This window comes from Triticum aestivum, chromosome 6B (assembly GCF_018294505.1).
Source record: "Triticum aestivum cultivar Chinese Spring chromosome 6B, IWGSC CS RefSeq v2.1, whole genome shotgun sequence".
Classification (NCBI taxonomy): Eukaryota; Viridiplantae; Streptophyta; class Magnoliopsida; order Poales; family Poaceae; genus Triticum; species Triticum aestivum.
In genome coordinates this window covers 225,299,272-225,312,965 of record NC_057810.1, presented here as the reverse complement: position 1 = coordinate 225,312,965, position 13,694 = coordinate 225,299,272, and the positions used below count along the sequence as shown (strand labels likewise).

At 48.8% G+C, this 13,694-nt stretch overlaps 2 protein-coding genes across 3 annotated transcripts; one reads left to right on the top strand and one right to left on the bottom strand.

Annotated features, from left to right (window-relative positions):
* Window positions 1-5,793: 5,793 nt before the first annotated feature.
* Window positions 5,794-7,378, top strand: LOC123136686 (uncharacterized). Its single transcript, XM_044556157.1, has 2 exons — window positions 5,794-5,965; window positions 6,128-7,378. Exon 2 carries the CDS (start codon window positions 6,283-6,285, stop codon window positions 7,219-7,221), a length of 939 nt encoding a protein of 312 aa, XP_044412092.1. The 5' UTR covers window positions 5,794-5,965; window positions 6,128-6,282; the 3' UTR covers window positions 7,222-7,378.
* A 238-nt stretch (window positions 7,379-7,616) lies between these two features.
* LOC123136688 (50S ribosomal protein L7/L12) lies at window positions 7,617-9,660 on the bottom strand. 2 transcript variants are annotated; one of them, XM_044556158.1, is made up of 2 exons: window positions 9,506-9,660; window positions 7,617-8,554 (listed from the first exon to the last, which is right to left on the bottom strand). In XM_044556158.1, exon 2 carries the CDS (start codon window positions 8,483-8,485, stop codon window positions 7,907-7,909), a length of 579 nt encoding a protein of 192 aa, XP_044412093.1. In that variant the 5' UTR covers window positions 8,486-8,554; window positions 9,506-9,660; the 3' UTR covers window positions 7,617-7,906. The 2 variants fall into 2 exon arrangements, with proteins under 2 accessions (XP_044412093.1, XP_044412094.1); XM_044556159.1 differs by having other exon boundaries at window positions 7,617-8,549.
* Window positions 9,661-13,694: the final 4,034 nt, after the last annotated feature.

Here is a 13,694-nt window from a genome sequence, read left to right as displayed (position 1 = left end):
ATGATCTCATCGTATGAACCACGATGTCAAGGATTCAAGCAATCCCATATACAATTCGCTTTGTCAATCGGTACGTTACTTGCCCGAGATTCGATCGTCGGTATCCCAATACCTCGTTCAATCTCGTTACCGGCAAGTCACTTTACTCGTTACATGATGCATGATCCCGTGACTAACTACTTAGTCACATTGAGCTCATTATGATGATGCATTACCGAGTGGGCCCAGAGATACCTCTCCGTCATACGGAGTGACAAATCCCAGTCTTGATTTGTGCCAACCCAACAGACACTTTCGGAGATACCCGTAGTGCACCTTTATAGCCACCCAGTTACATTGTGACGTTTGGCACACACAAAGCATACCTACGGTATCCGGGAGTTTCACAATCTCATGGTCTAAGGAAATGATACTTGACATTAGAAAAGCTTTTAACAAATGAACTACACGATCTTGTGCTATGCTTAGGATTGGGTCTTGTTCATCACATCATTCTCCTAATGATGTGATCTCGTTATGAATGACATCCAATGTCCATTGTCAGGAAACCATAACCATCTATTGATCAACGAGCTAGTCAACTAGAGGCTCACTAGGGACATGTTGTGGTCTATGTATTCACACATGTATTACGGTTTCCAGTTAATACAATTATAGCATGAACAATAGACAATTATCATGAACATGGAAATATAATAATAACCATTTTATTATTGCCTCTAGGGCATATTTCCAACAGTCAGCGTCTAGGAGCCGGCAATGGGGGCTGCCGGGGTGTCAGGTCTGCCGGGTCCACCAGGTGCGGGTCTCGCCGGGTCCGTCGGGTGCGGGCCATATCAGGCCCATCGGGTGCGGGTATGGCCGGTTGCTGGGTACTGTAGGAACGCCACGTTGGGCATCACGGGACACCTGCGCCGTCTTGCTATAGGGCAGCGCCTCCAAGATGCCGCCCGCCCCGGGCGGTGGCTTGGTCGGCACGACGGCTGAGCCCGCCGGGGCCGGCGTAAAGGGGCGCACTATAGCCATGCTTGTTTGTCGACCAGCCCGCATGCGCCATCTGGCTGGCCGGGTCGCGGCGCCTAGCCAGGTTGTGCTGGGAAGCCGGCCAGGGTTGTGCTGGATTGAGGGGTGTTGCAAGCCCTGATGTTTTTGAAAGTGATCCGGGTTCTGTTGCCTACCCGGGGTCCAACCCCCGGACAATGGTGGTAGTGGGTATGCGGTTGCGGAAGTGAAGGTGGTTGAAAACTGCATGAAATGCAGTTTTGACACATGAAGCCGGATGATCCGGGTCTGGATCCGGATGATCCGGGCAGGTCAACCAGCGCATGATAGGGCTCGGGATGAACACGAAAAATGTGGGAAAAAGAAAAATTTCAGGGATTTTTGATGGATTTCGTGGTGGAGATGGTTGGGGAAGGGTAGATCCACTTGCAACACAACGAATCCATGGATCAAAATCAACAAAACTTCATCAAACCAACAAATCACAAAATTTTTGGCATGGCTATTTTTGTGGGCATTTTCGAAATTGGACAAATACACACAAAATTAGGCTAGAAAGTGGGGTAGGGGCTCCAAATTTGTGATCAACCTTGGCTCGTGATACCAAGATGATGTAGGTTAGAACCCTAGGGAGCAATCTTTCACGATTTGGAGGGGGATTCCCGAAGAACACGATGAACACATGAGGGGAAACACGAGGGGAAACGAGAGGAAACACTCAAATCAACGAGAAACGATCACACATGTGCTAGATCCATGAACACAAAGAGAGATACATGATTCAAATCCAACAAAGGGGGATACAAAGGTCACTAGTTCATCTCCTAGAAGGAGGTCTTGGATCCACTATGGGATCTTCCCTCAAGAGGGGGTCTTGTATGCACTTGGGGGATCTTCTCCTAGGAGGCCTTGGTCTCCAACGGAGTAGGTATTAAGTGGATGAGTAATGCTCTATCTTTCATATGAGCTAAACCAATGCTAACCCTAGAAAAGTGGAGGTGGAGGTGTATATGTAGGCTAGGGGGACGAAAGGGTACATGGGCCTCGGCCCAACATCATGCACGCACGCACTATTCGAATCATTCGGATGGCGGTCCGGATGATCCAGGCTTCGGGGGTTCAGATGATCCAGGTCGGCGTCCGGATGATCCGGGCATGTCGTGGAGGCTGCAGGAGGTCCGGTTGTCCGGGAGCTGGTCCGAACGTCCGGGTCCATCCGGAGGATCCGGGCTCGGTCCGGATGATCCGACTTTGGGTGTCTTCGGGCACATTTCCCAGATCATACGGGCTGGGGTTCGGGTTGGGGCCGGATCGTCTGGACGGTGGTCCAGATCATCCGGGCAACTCCTACTTTGCCCTTTTACTTCTCCGTCTTCGCGTTCGTCTTCATCCTTCGATTTGTCTTGCTCCGTAGCTTCTCCATGGCGAACTCCTCGGTACCTAAGTATGCAAAGTGTCTCTGTTTGAGGTAGTAGCCATGTCTCATGTGTTTCAAAGAGGAATTACGAGAGGAGAGATGTCACCTTGGTTTTGAGAGCTCTTGCACGTGCACGTGTCATGGGTCCACTTGGCACTTGGTGAGACGATGGTAGGTCCATGGGGATGACCTTGGGATGCTCCGCATCAAGAGGGTCATGAGTCGCCTCTAACTCGTGAAGGGGGGAGGGTGTTTCTGTGATAGAAGTTTCGAGCACGGGAACCGTGCCCGTGAAATTGGAGTCGTTGACCGACGATCCCATCCACCCTTTACCAATCTCACATCGGAACTCTTAATAAGAGCACGGGGTAGAGGGTCCTGAGCTGTGGATCTCGGATCAGTGGTAACAGGGACAGGGAGACGATGTTTACCCAGGTCGGACCCTCTTGATGGAGGTAAGACCCTACGTCCCACTCTTGTTTATATTGATGGAGATGTATCGAATACAGAGTTGATCTACCTCAAGATCGTAAGATGTGTTCTAACCCTACAGCTAGGTGAATGTAATTGTGTTCCAGTCCCCTCTACGGGCTAAACCCTTTGGCTTATATACATGCCAGGTAGGGCATCTAAGGTTACATGGTCGATATCAAGGCGTGGAGATGGCAGAAAAAATCTTGGAGTATATGTCAAATCTTCGGCAGATGTAGTCCCGATCATGCCTCCAGCATGCGGCTTCCGGAGTCCACCTTGAATGGAATAAGGGCCCACCAGCCCAGCCCTAAAGAGCATGAGCCGACTAGATTTAGTATCCCTAGTCAAAGACACCGTTAGTGGGATCTTTTCTTTCTGTTAAAACTGGTCGCGGAAAGGACAGCCCCCAGAGGATCAAATGGTTACGAGCGTCCAGATCGCACGTCTTAAACCCCACCGATCTTGATTTGGGCCAGCGCCTGGCGCCTACTTAAAAGAACAGTTGTAACAATATTCCGTATCACTTATTTGCTTTCTTTGCTTCGGGGGAATAAAACGTATAGTAGCCAATACTCAATAGTCAAATAATAAAAAGACTTATGAAGATACGATTTTTTATGAACACATTATAGACGCGCAGGCACTCAAATAATCTCACCCCAATGATCGCACACATGCACGTCCTACCTCTATGAGCACCTTCAAGATACTAAGCCGACATCACATCTTGAGATTGACAAGTCATCACAGGCGACTCCATAGTTGAAGGGGACGTCTTCTCCCACTGAATGAAAAAACAGAAAAATATGAGCACTAATGCAAATCTTGGTGGGTTGGTTCCATCACAAATAACCTAAGAGCAACTCCAACGCGCTGATCCAAATGGACGCGCGTTTTGTCCGCTTTTCCTCCGTTTTGGTCGGCCAGGCGGACGTGCGCGTCCGCATTTTCATATGAGTCGGCTTGAGCGCCCAACGGGAGACAGACCCAAATTTTCCAGAGTAGAAGTAAAAACACGTCGCAGAAATAAACATAAATTAAACATTAAAGTGGCCGGTCAACCGCCGGCCAAAGTCCACTTAAACCTAATTAAACATTAATTTAAAACATAAAATAGTCTACGCCAGCACGCTGCCCTAGACATCCTCCGCCTTCCCCTTGCCCTTGATGTCGCCATCGCCGCCGGTGAGGTCGATGAAGACGGGAGCCGGGCCAGCCCACCCGAATGCCGCTTGATACGCTGCCAGGGCAGCCTCCTCCGGCGTCTGTTGGGGCACTGACATTTAGGCTCGCCTGGCACGCTCCTCCTCCTCCTCAAGCAACAGTGCCTCCGCGTCGCGGCGCAGCTGCTGCTCCCAAAGCATCTGCCGCTCGCCGTCAACCTCCTCTGGGTGAGCCAGTGCGCCTTCCAGCGCTCAAGGTGGGAGGCCTCCTCCTCCGGCGTCGCGGCGTAGTGTACCGAAGGCGCGCTCACCCACTCACAAAACTCGCCGGTCCATGTGAAGAACTCCTCCGGCCAAGTGGGTGGAGGCAGCGAGCCCTTCCGCGTCGGCATGGGCTCCGACTCCCCCTTGGGCTCGACGGTGGGCAGCGGCGGCGGTGGCGGAGGCGGGTCGAAGAGCGGGGTGTGGACGCTCTCCATCCCATCCCATTGGGCCTCCTCCTCGATCCTTCTCGCCTCCGCGCGTGCTGCGGGACTAGCTCGAGGGTGGCAGCGGCGGAGGAACGACATGGTTGACATGGACGCCCTGGCGGCGCTCCTCCTCGTGCTCTAGCGAGAACCATCGCTCCCATTTTGGGGAGTCTGACGCGTAGGCACGCATCTACCGCTGCTCCGGAGTGAGGGCCTCGCGACGCCGGCGAACCTCCTCGGCGTGCGCCCGCGGCGTGCGTGACATTGTCGGAATAGGGATCCGCTGCGGATCCAGATTCCAGTCGTGAGGCGGGTTGAAATCCGAATACTGCAGTGGCCGACAGTACTGCCAGTGCCACCGCGCCTGGTTGACTGGTATGTACAGACGTTGCCGCTCCGGTGGCGAGCCGCGTCTAGGAGGCGGCAACAGAAGAGCTCGCCCCGGCGAGCCGCGGGAAGAGCTCGCACCGGGGTCAGCTTCCCTCTCCCCTTGCCATTGAAAAACCCCATGGTGGTTTGGGCTTGCTAGGGTTCCTGGTCGCCGGCGAGGGAGCACCGCGTGGCCAGATGTGGACGGGTGTTGGAAGTGGATGAGGCCGGCCCGCCGCACGCTTCCATTAAAAAGAACGAGCATGCGGACCTTCCACACGCTGTCAGGCGGGCCCCGAGGTAGGTGCTGGCATTTAATAAGACGTGGGTGGTGGTTACGCGGCCGACAAGTGGGACCGCGGCGGACATCGAAGGGACGCGCGGTGCATCTGCGTCGATGCATTTCAGGCACAATTTTGGGCTGGAAATGGGTCCTCGCGGACGCGATGCGGACGGATTTTGGGAATGGGTCGGCGCGTTGGGCCGGCGTTTTTGTCAATAGCGATCCAAATGGACGTGAGCGGACGTGGGCGGACGTGGGCGCGGTGGGCCGGTGTTTTTATCAATAACCCATGAAGATACGATTTTGGCATCATCTATCACGACGCCAAACAATCACATACAATACTTTATGTTTTCTGTTTATTGCAGGGAAACACTATGTTTTGTTGTTGGCCTCATGGTGCAGAAGAAGATTGTTCCCGTTTCGAGAACAGAAGATTGTTCAACTCCATACCACTTCCCAAATGACACTCACAGAAGAAGGGGCTCTCACTCCCTCTGCATGGCTACATGGGCACCGACCATTTCTTAGCTCGTGTTCTCTCCCTGTTCTATTTTCATGGCGCACCTAGTGCATACCACCACCACCATATAAATAGTGCCCAGCTGACAACGACGCGCGATCGTTGGCCGTCAAAATCTTTTTGGGCAAAACCGTCCAATTATTCTTCGTTCCCGTCAACCCCCTTTCTCCATCGCCTCCGCCCAAGCCGGAGTTTCCATTTTTCCTCGCACGATTGATGTTCTCGAGACCAGATAGGTGCACGCATCCGACTGCAAACGCCAAGGCACGTACGAACATTTCTGTTCTTGTGTTGTTCGATTTACGATGCCCTTATCGCTCTTGCATGCAGCCCATAAGAATCAATCGCCGATTTTTGGTATTTCGTTGTCCCCTTGATTATTATTATTTCTCTTTGTTTATAATTTGGTCTTTGACGATCATGCAGCCCATGACGATCGAGCATGGCGGAGCTTACTTCTTCTTGATCGACCGCCATTGCTGTTGACGCGACAAGCGGCGCGTTCCACGCCGATGTGTTTCCTCTTGTCCTAGCTAGCGTAGGGAGAGGGGGCGCGATCTGATCTGATCTGTTTCGGCGAGATGCACAAGCGTTCCAAATCCTGCGAGCCGTCCAGGAACGAGCAGCGCGGCGGCGTCCATGGGGCCACGGCCTCCGACGACTCGATCACGGGAAAGGTGGCGTCGTCGTCCTCGGCGACGGCGCAGTGCTCCACGATGACGGTGTACCTCGTCAGGATCAACGGCACCGAGCACCTCGTCACCGCCGTCTGGAACAAGAACATCATCAACCAGTCCTTCACCATCACTATCGATCGCCACGGCGACGGCGCCGGCGGCGGGGCCGACGACGGAACGCTCAGCCTCAAGGTGGAGCTGAAGCCGTGGCCGTTCTGGAGCAAGAAGGGTCTCAAGAGCTTCTTCCTCGACGGCCACCGCCTGGACATCTTCTGGGACCTCCGGTCGGCCAAGTTCCCGGCGAGCAGCCCGGAGCCGGCTAGCGGCTACTTCGTCGCGCTGGTGAGCCAGGAGCAGGTGGTGCTCACGCTCGGCGACCTCAAGAAGGACGCGTACAAGCGGAGCAAGTGCCGGCCGTCGCTGGAGGACGCCGTGCCGTTGTGCCGCCGGGAGACCGTCTTCGGCAGGCGAAGCTTCGTGGCGCGGGCGTGGCTCGACAACAGCAGGAAAGATCACGACATTGTCATCGAGGCCTCGCTAGCCGGGCCAAGGGAACCAGAAATGGCGATCACGGTGGACGGCCGCGCCCTGGTGCAGGTCAAGAACCTTCAGTGGAAGTTCCGGGGCAACCAGACGGTGCTCGTCGACCAGTCGCCGGTGCAGGTGCTCTGGGACGTGCACGACTGGATCTTCGCCGGCCCGGGCTCCCAGGCGGTCTTCGCCTTCAAGCCGGGTGCTCCGCCGGAGGTCGACAGCGACGAGGCCGGGTTGGAGAGCGGGAGAGGCATTCCCGGTGACCCGGCGGATTACAGCTTCTTTCTTCATGCATGGAAGACGGACTGAGGCTGGGACATTCATCTTCTTTTACTTTCATGTACGGGCGAAATGGATTCGTTTATATGAAACTGATAGCTTATTCAAAAGGAACTTCAATTCACTAGGCTGAATGAGGATATGCTATAAGAAACTTCCTGGTAGTTTTCAAGCAAAGCAAAACAGGACGTGACCTATATGGATCATTTACTTCTAATTACAGGTTCGGCAAATAAATTGCAAGCCGTTTCAAATCAAACACCAAAAGGACGTGATTTAAAATGATCGGGAATGTTTGGCAAAGAAAATTGACATCCTCGCAACAACATAATTTGCCATCTTGGGCATTCCATTTGCCATGCTAAAAAATTTGGCATTTGATCTGTAGCAAAATCCAAAATGATTCACAATACATACATCCAAGACAAACAAAAGGCATCAGCATCACATTCATAAAAAACAGCGTCGACATTTCTTTCACCCAGTTCCAGTATCAACAGTGTTCCGTCAGGAAAGATATGTGATACTGAAAGAAAGTCTTATTCTAGAACGCCAACATAGCAACTAAATATCTAGTTCGCATCTCCCTTTCGTTACCTGTCACAAGTAAACCATTTCCTCCAAAAGTATAGAGATTCTCAGACCTCGAATGCTCCATCATGCTAACAAAATCAGAAGAAAGAAATAAGGATTGCAATGTCTGGAATTTGATCCTTTACTCCATCACAGCAACACCACCAGCTGCCTTGATCTTTGCGATGATTGCTTCCGCTTCCTCCTTCGTGAGTGACTGCTTCAGAATGACAGGGGCCTTCTCCACCAGCTCCTTTGCATCCTTCAGCCCCAAATCGGTAAACGTTCTGATCTCCTTGATAATCTTAATCTTTGCAGCAGCCTCAAATTTCTCCAACTTGACATCAAATACCAACTTCTCAGCCTTTTTCTCTTCAGACTTTGCGGCACCAGCCCCTGCACCACCTTGAGAACCCATACTAAAACCCTGGCCAGAAATTGCCTGTGGTGCTGGCTGGTTTAGCCTGAGAAGGAGAGCTGGAGCTATCTGCTTGATCTCCTCAGGAGGAAGAGCGGCAATGCGGTCCGCTAGACCCACAACCTTCTCTGATGCTGGTGGCATAGGCCCATATGGGTCATAGACTTCAGGATACTTGTACCTCTTAGCACCAGCGTCTTTTGCGGCCTCGGTGCTGTGCAGACGAGCCAAAACTACTGAAAGTCGACTTGTGGATGACTGTCTTGAACAACATAGTCGTCTTGCTATGGAAGACAAACTCATCCTACTGTCAGCTAGGTATTGGCACAAAAATATAGCAAGGGATGGAGAAGAAACTAATGATTGGCTGCCCTGCACAAGAACAAAAACGAAATTAACACTAAACATGATCCATGGAAATCTCCTGCGTAACTAAATGCATTTTTAATTAATAAATAACCTAGCGCGCAAGAAGAAGCATATGCGTCGTATGTCAAATAAGAGCAGCTAAACAGAAGTGGACAAATCATAGTAACTACTTAAGCTTAGATGCAACCTAACCGACGATTTAGAGATATTGGACTTGGAACTAAATGCTCAGCGTACCTCAGCTGCCAGAAAAGAAGGCTATTTTCCACCAAACCCTTTCACATTGCCTACAGAAATACTCCTACATACTTTAGCTTCCCCCAGTTCCGAAATTCCGCACAGCAAAAGACAAGGGCGAGCAGCATAAGTTCCTCTATTCCATGAGAAGAGAGGTCAGTCCTCCGACATGATTGATAGAAGAAGTAGATGAACTGGGGGATTCAATCTCTGGTTAGGAGGTCCCCCAATGAGCCAGAGCATTACAGCTCACCCAGTGAATCGCCGCATTCAATCTCACGGGCAAAAGATTGTGAACCAGACCTACAGGGCAATTTATCTGCTAAAGCAAATGCTTTCAAATGACAGCGGGGTGAGAGCAGCAGACGCCCACCCTAAAACCTAAAACCTAAAACCGTCACCCACGGCAAGGCACATGAAGCCCTCCTAGACCACCTCAACTAAAACTTCATCAGGTGTCAATCAGCGCATCGATCTCACACTCCCAGGTCTTCACTAGTTAACCCAGGGGCGGACCTAACGAAATTTCCGGGAAATAAACTGCTCTTGGTAATATATGCTACTCCACCGTGCAGCAAACAAACCCGCAACAAGCCGAATGGATTGATGCCCCACCACGAGCATGTTGGCGGGGGATCTCCGGCGGGAGCTGGCCTTCCGCGCGGCGAAGGGTGGTACGCGGAGGGCGGTAACGGGGGAAGGGGAGAAAGTGCTCACCGCGCCGGCCGCCGGAGAAGGGGTGCGAGATCTGGCGCGCCGCGGAAACGAAGAGGAGAAAGGGTCTCTGGCGGCTGGTCCTGGCGCTCGCTGAGCTCGGGCGAAACGGGGAGCGAGAGGGGAGAAGATCCGGGCGGTGGTGTGTTGCGCTTGTTTTTTTTTTTTTTTTTTTTTGAGAATTTGTGTTGCGCTTGTTGGGCTGTTCGAGTTTTTTATTTTAGTTCTGTTGGGTTGTTCGAGTGTGGGCTTGGAATGTGCTCTTGGGCCTGCCATTATAAGATGGAGAAATAAACCGGACTGGCCAGAAAATCATTTTGCCTGAATAGGAAAAGGTCAGAACATTCTCAAAAAAGGGAAAATGTCAGAAAATGGTAACCACTATATTTAGGAGGCACCTGTTCTTTTTCTGAAATGGAACATCTGTTTCCAAAAATTACATTGGCGCAACAGAACATGCTTAAGTGGAGGCCTGTGCAGCGGCGCTGAAGGCCGCAGCGGAGTGGGGCATGCGAGTCAGACTGCCAACAAGTGCTCAAGGCCATGCAGAGTATGGAGCTCGATCTGTCGAAGGAGGGTGTCATTTATAGAGAGCATCGTCAGTTCATGGGGCTAAATTTTAGCTATTTTGTTTTCTCCTACAGTCCCCCTGGTGTAACAAAGTTGATAATGCCCTTGCCGCATGATACGTCTCCAACGTATCTACTTTTCCAAACACTTTTGCCCTTGTTTTGGACTCTAAATTGCATGATTTGAATGAAACTAACCCGGACTGACGCTGTTTTCAGCAGAGCTGCCATGATGTTGTTTTATGTGTAAAAAACAAAATTTCTCAGAATGACCTGAAAATCCACGGAGGCACTTTTTGAAAAATATAAAAAATACTGGCGAAAGAATCAAGACCAGGGGGACACACCCTGTCCACGAGGGTGGGGGCGCGCCCACCGCCCCTGGGTGCTCCCCCCTGTCTCGTGGGCCCCCTGACGCTCCACCGACCTCAACTCCAACTCCATATATTCCGTTTCGTGGAGAGAAAAATCAGAGAGGAAGTTTCATCATGTTTTACGATACGGAGCCACTGCCAAGCCCTAATCTCTCTCGGGAGGGCTAATCTGGAGTCCGTTCGGGGCTCCGGAGAGGGGGATTCGTCGTGGTCGTCATCATCAACCATCCTCCATCACCAATTTCATGATGCTCACCGCCGTGCGTGAGTAATTCCATCGTAGGCTTGCTGGACGGTGATGGGTTGGATGAGATTTACCATGTAATCAAGTTAGTTTTGTTAGGGTTTGATCCCTATTATCCACTATGTTCTGAGATTGATGTTGCTATGACTTTGCTATGCTTAATGCTTGTCACTAGGGCCCGAGTGCCATGATTTCAGATCTGAACCTATTATGTTTTCATGAATATATGTGTGTTCTTGATCCTATCTTGCAAGTCTATAGTCACCTATTATGTGTTATGATCCGACAACCCCGAAGTGACAATAATCGGGATACTTCTCGGTGATGACCGTAGTTTGAGGAGTTCATGTATTCACTATGTGCTAATGCTTTGTTCCGGTTCTCTATTAAAAGGAGGCCTTAATATCCCTTAGTTTCTGTTAGGACCCCGCTGCCACGGGAGGGTAGGACAAAAGATGTCATGCAAGTTCTTTTCCATAAGCACGTATGACTATATACGGAATACATGCCTACATTACATTGATGAACTGGAGCTAGTTCTGTGTCACCCTATGTTATAGCTATTACATGAGGAATCGCATCCGACATAATTATCCATCACTGATCCAATGCCTACGAGCTTTTCACATCTTGTGTTTAGCTTATTTACTTTTCCGTTGCTATTGTTACAATCACTACAAAACCCAAAAATATTAGTTTTGCTACTGTTACCTTTATTATCATACTACTTTGCTACTAAATACTTTGCTGCAGATACTAAGTTATCCAGGTGTGGTTGAACTGACAACTCAACTGCTAATACTCAATAATATTATTTGGCTCCCCTTGTGTCGAATCAATAAATTTGGGTTCAATACTTTACCCTCGAAAGTTGTTGCCATCCCCTACACTTGTGGGTTATCAAGACTAATTTCTGGCGCCGTTGCTGGGGAGCATAGCTCTATTCTTTGAGTCACTTGGGATTTATATCTGTTGATCACTATGAGGAACTTGAAAGATGAAAGAACCAAGATTTTGCCCTCAGCTACGAGGGGAGGTAAGGAACTGCCATCTAGCTCTGCACTAGATTCTCCTTCTATTATTAGTAAGCTTGCGACACCTAAACCTGCTACTGCTATGAATTCTGATATGTCGCATGTTATTGATGATGCCACTTCTGCTATGCATGATACTTATGATGGAACTACTTCTGTGCGTGATACTACCTTGCCATTAGGTGAATTTCTTGATGAACAACTTGCTAGGGTTAGAGAGAATGAAATTATTGAAGATGCTATTATTGATGATAGTGATGATGAAAGTTCTCCCCCTGTTTATGAATTACCTGTTGTTTCTGAGGGTTATGTTATGGAAGAGGAAGCTGCTAGAGCTATCTTTGCTTGTAAAGATAGATATGATCTTAAAAAGTTACTAGCTAAATGGAAGCAGCAATCTCTTAATGCTAGAATGAAACCTGACCCTGCTTTTGCTACTTCACCTATTTGTGTTACTAATAAGGATTATGAATTCTCTGTTGATTATGAGATTATTACTTTAGTTGAATATGATCCTTTTTATGGCCTTGAATCTGAAACTGTTGTGGCACATCTTACCAAGTTGAATGATATAGCCACCCTGTTTACTAATGATGAGAAGTCTCGCTACTATTATATCCTTAAGATATTTCCGTTCTCATTAAAGGGTGATGCTAAGACTTGGTTTAATTCTCTTGCTCCTGGTTGTGTGCGTAGTCCCCAGGATATGATTTATTACTTCTCTGCTAAATATTTCCCTGCTCATAAGAAACAAGCTGCCTTGCGGGGAATATATAATTTTGTGCAAATCAAAGAAGAGAGTCTCCCACAAGCTTGGGGGAGGCTTCTCCGATTACTTAATGCTTTGCCTGATCATCCTCTTAAGAAAAATGAAATACTTGATATCTTTTATAATGGACTAACCGATGCTTCCAAGGACCACTTGGATAGTTGTGTTGGTTGTGTTTTCAGGGAAAGAACAGTCGACGAAGCTGAATTACTATTGAATAATATGTTGACTAATGAAAATAATTGGACTCTTCCTGAGGCAATTCCTGAACCAATTGAGCAAGCTCCTGAGCCTATTCCTAAACCTACTCCGAAGAAGAGAGGTGTTCTATTTCTCAGTCCTGAAGATATGCAAGAGGCAAAGAAATCAATGAAAGAAAAAAGGTATTAAAGCTGAAGATGTTAAGAATTTACCACCTATTGAAGAAATACATGGTCTTAATATACCACCTGTTGAAGAACCGCATTGTCTTGATAACCCGACACAGATAGTAAAGGTAAATTCTCTCTATAGATATGATAAAGTTGAAATTCCCTCTACTAAATTTCATAGCCCATGCTTAGATGAATTTGATGACTTTATGGCTAGACAAGAAAGTTTTAATGCCTATGTTGGTAGAGAATTAAAGAATAATGCTTTCGAGATAGGACATGTGAGTGATTATATGGCTAGAGTTAAAGGTGAACTTAAACTCATTAGCAAATATGCTTCTATGGTTGCTACTCAAGCTGAGAAAGTACTTAAAGCTCAAAATGATTTGCTCGATGAATTAAATAATAAACCTGACTTTGCTGTTAGAGTGGCTACTAGAACTGGTAGAATGACTCAGGAACCTTTGTACTGAAGGCCACCCTAAGAGAATCGAGCAAGATTCTCAGAGAAATAATTTAGAGGCACCTAGTTCTTCCAAAAAGAAGAAAAAGAAAAACGATAGGTCTTTGCATGCTTCTAGTGAACCTACTGTAGACACACCTGAGAATACCAATGATATTTCTATCTCTGATGCCGAAACACAATTAGGTGATGAACATGAACCTAGTGATAATGTTAATGATAATATTCATCTTTATGCTCAACCTAGCAAAAATAATGAAGTAGAGATTGAACCTGCTGTTGATCTTGATAACCCACAATCAAAGAATCAACGTTATGGTAAGAGAGATTTTGTTGCTAGGAAGCACGATAGAGAAAGAGAACCATGG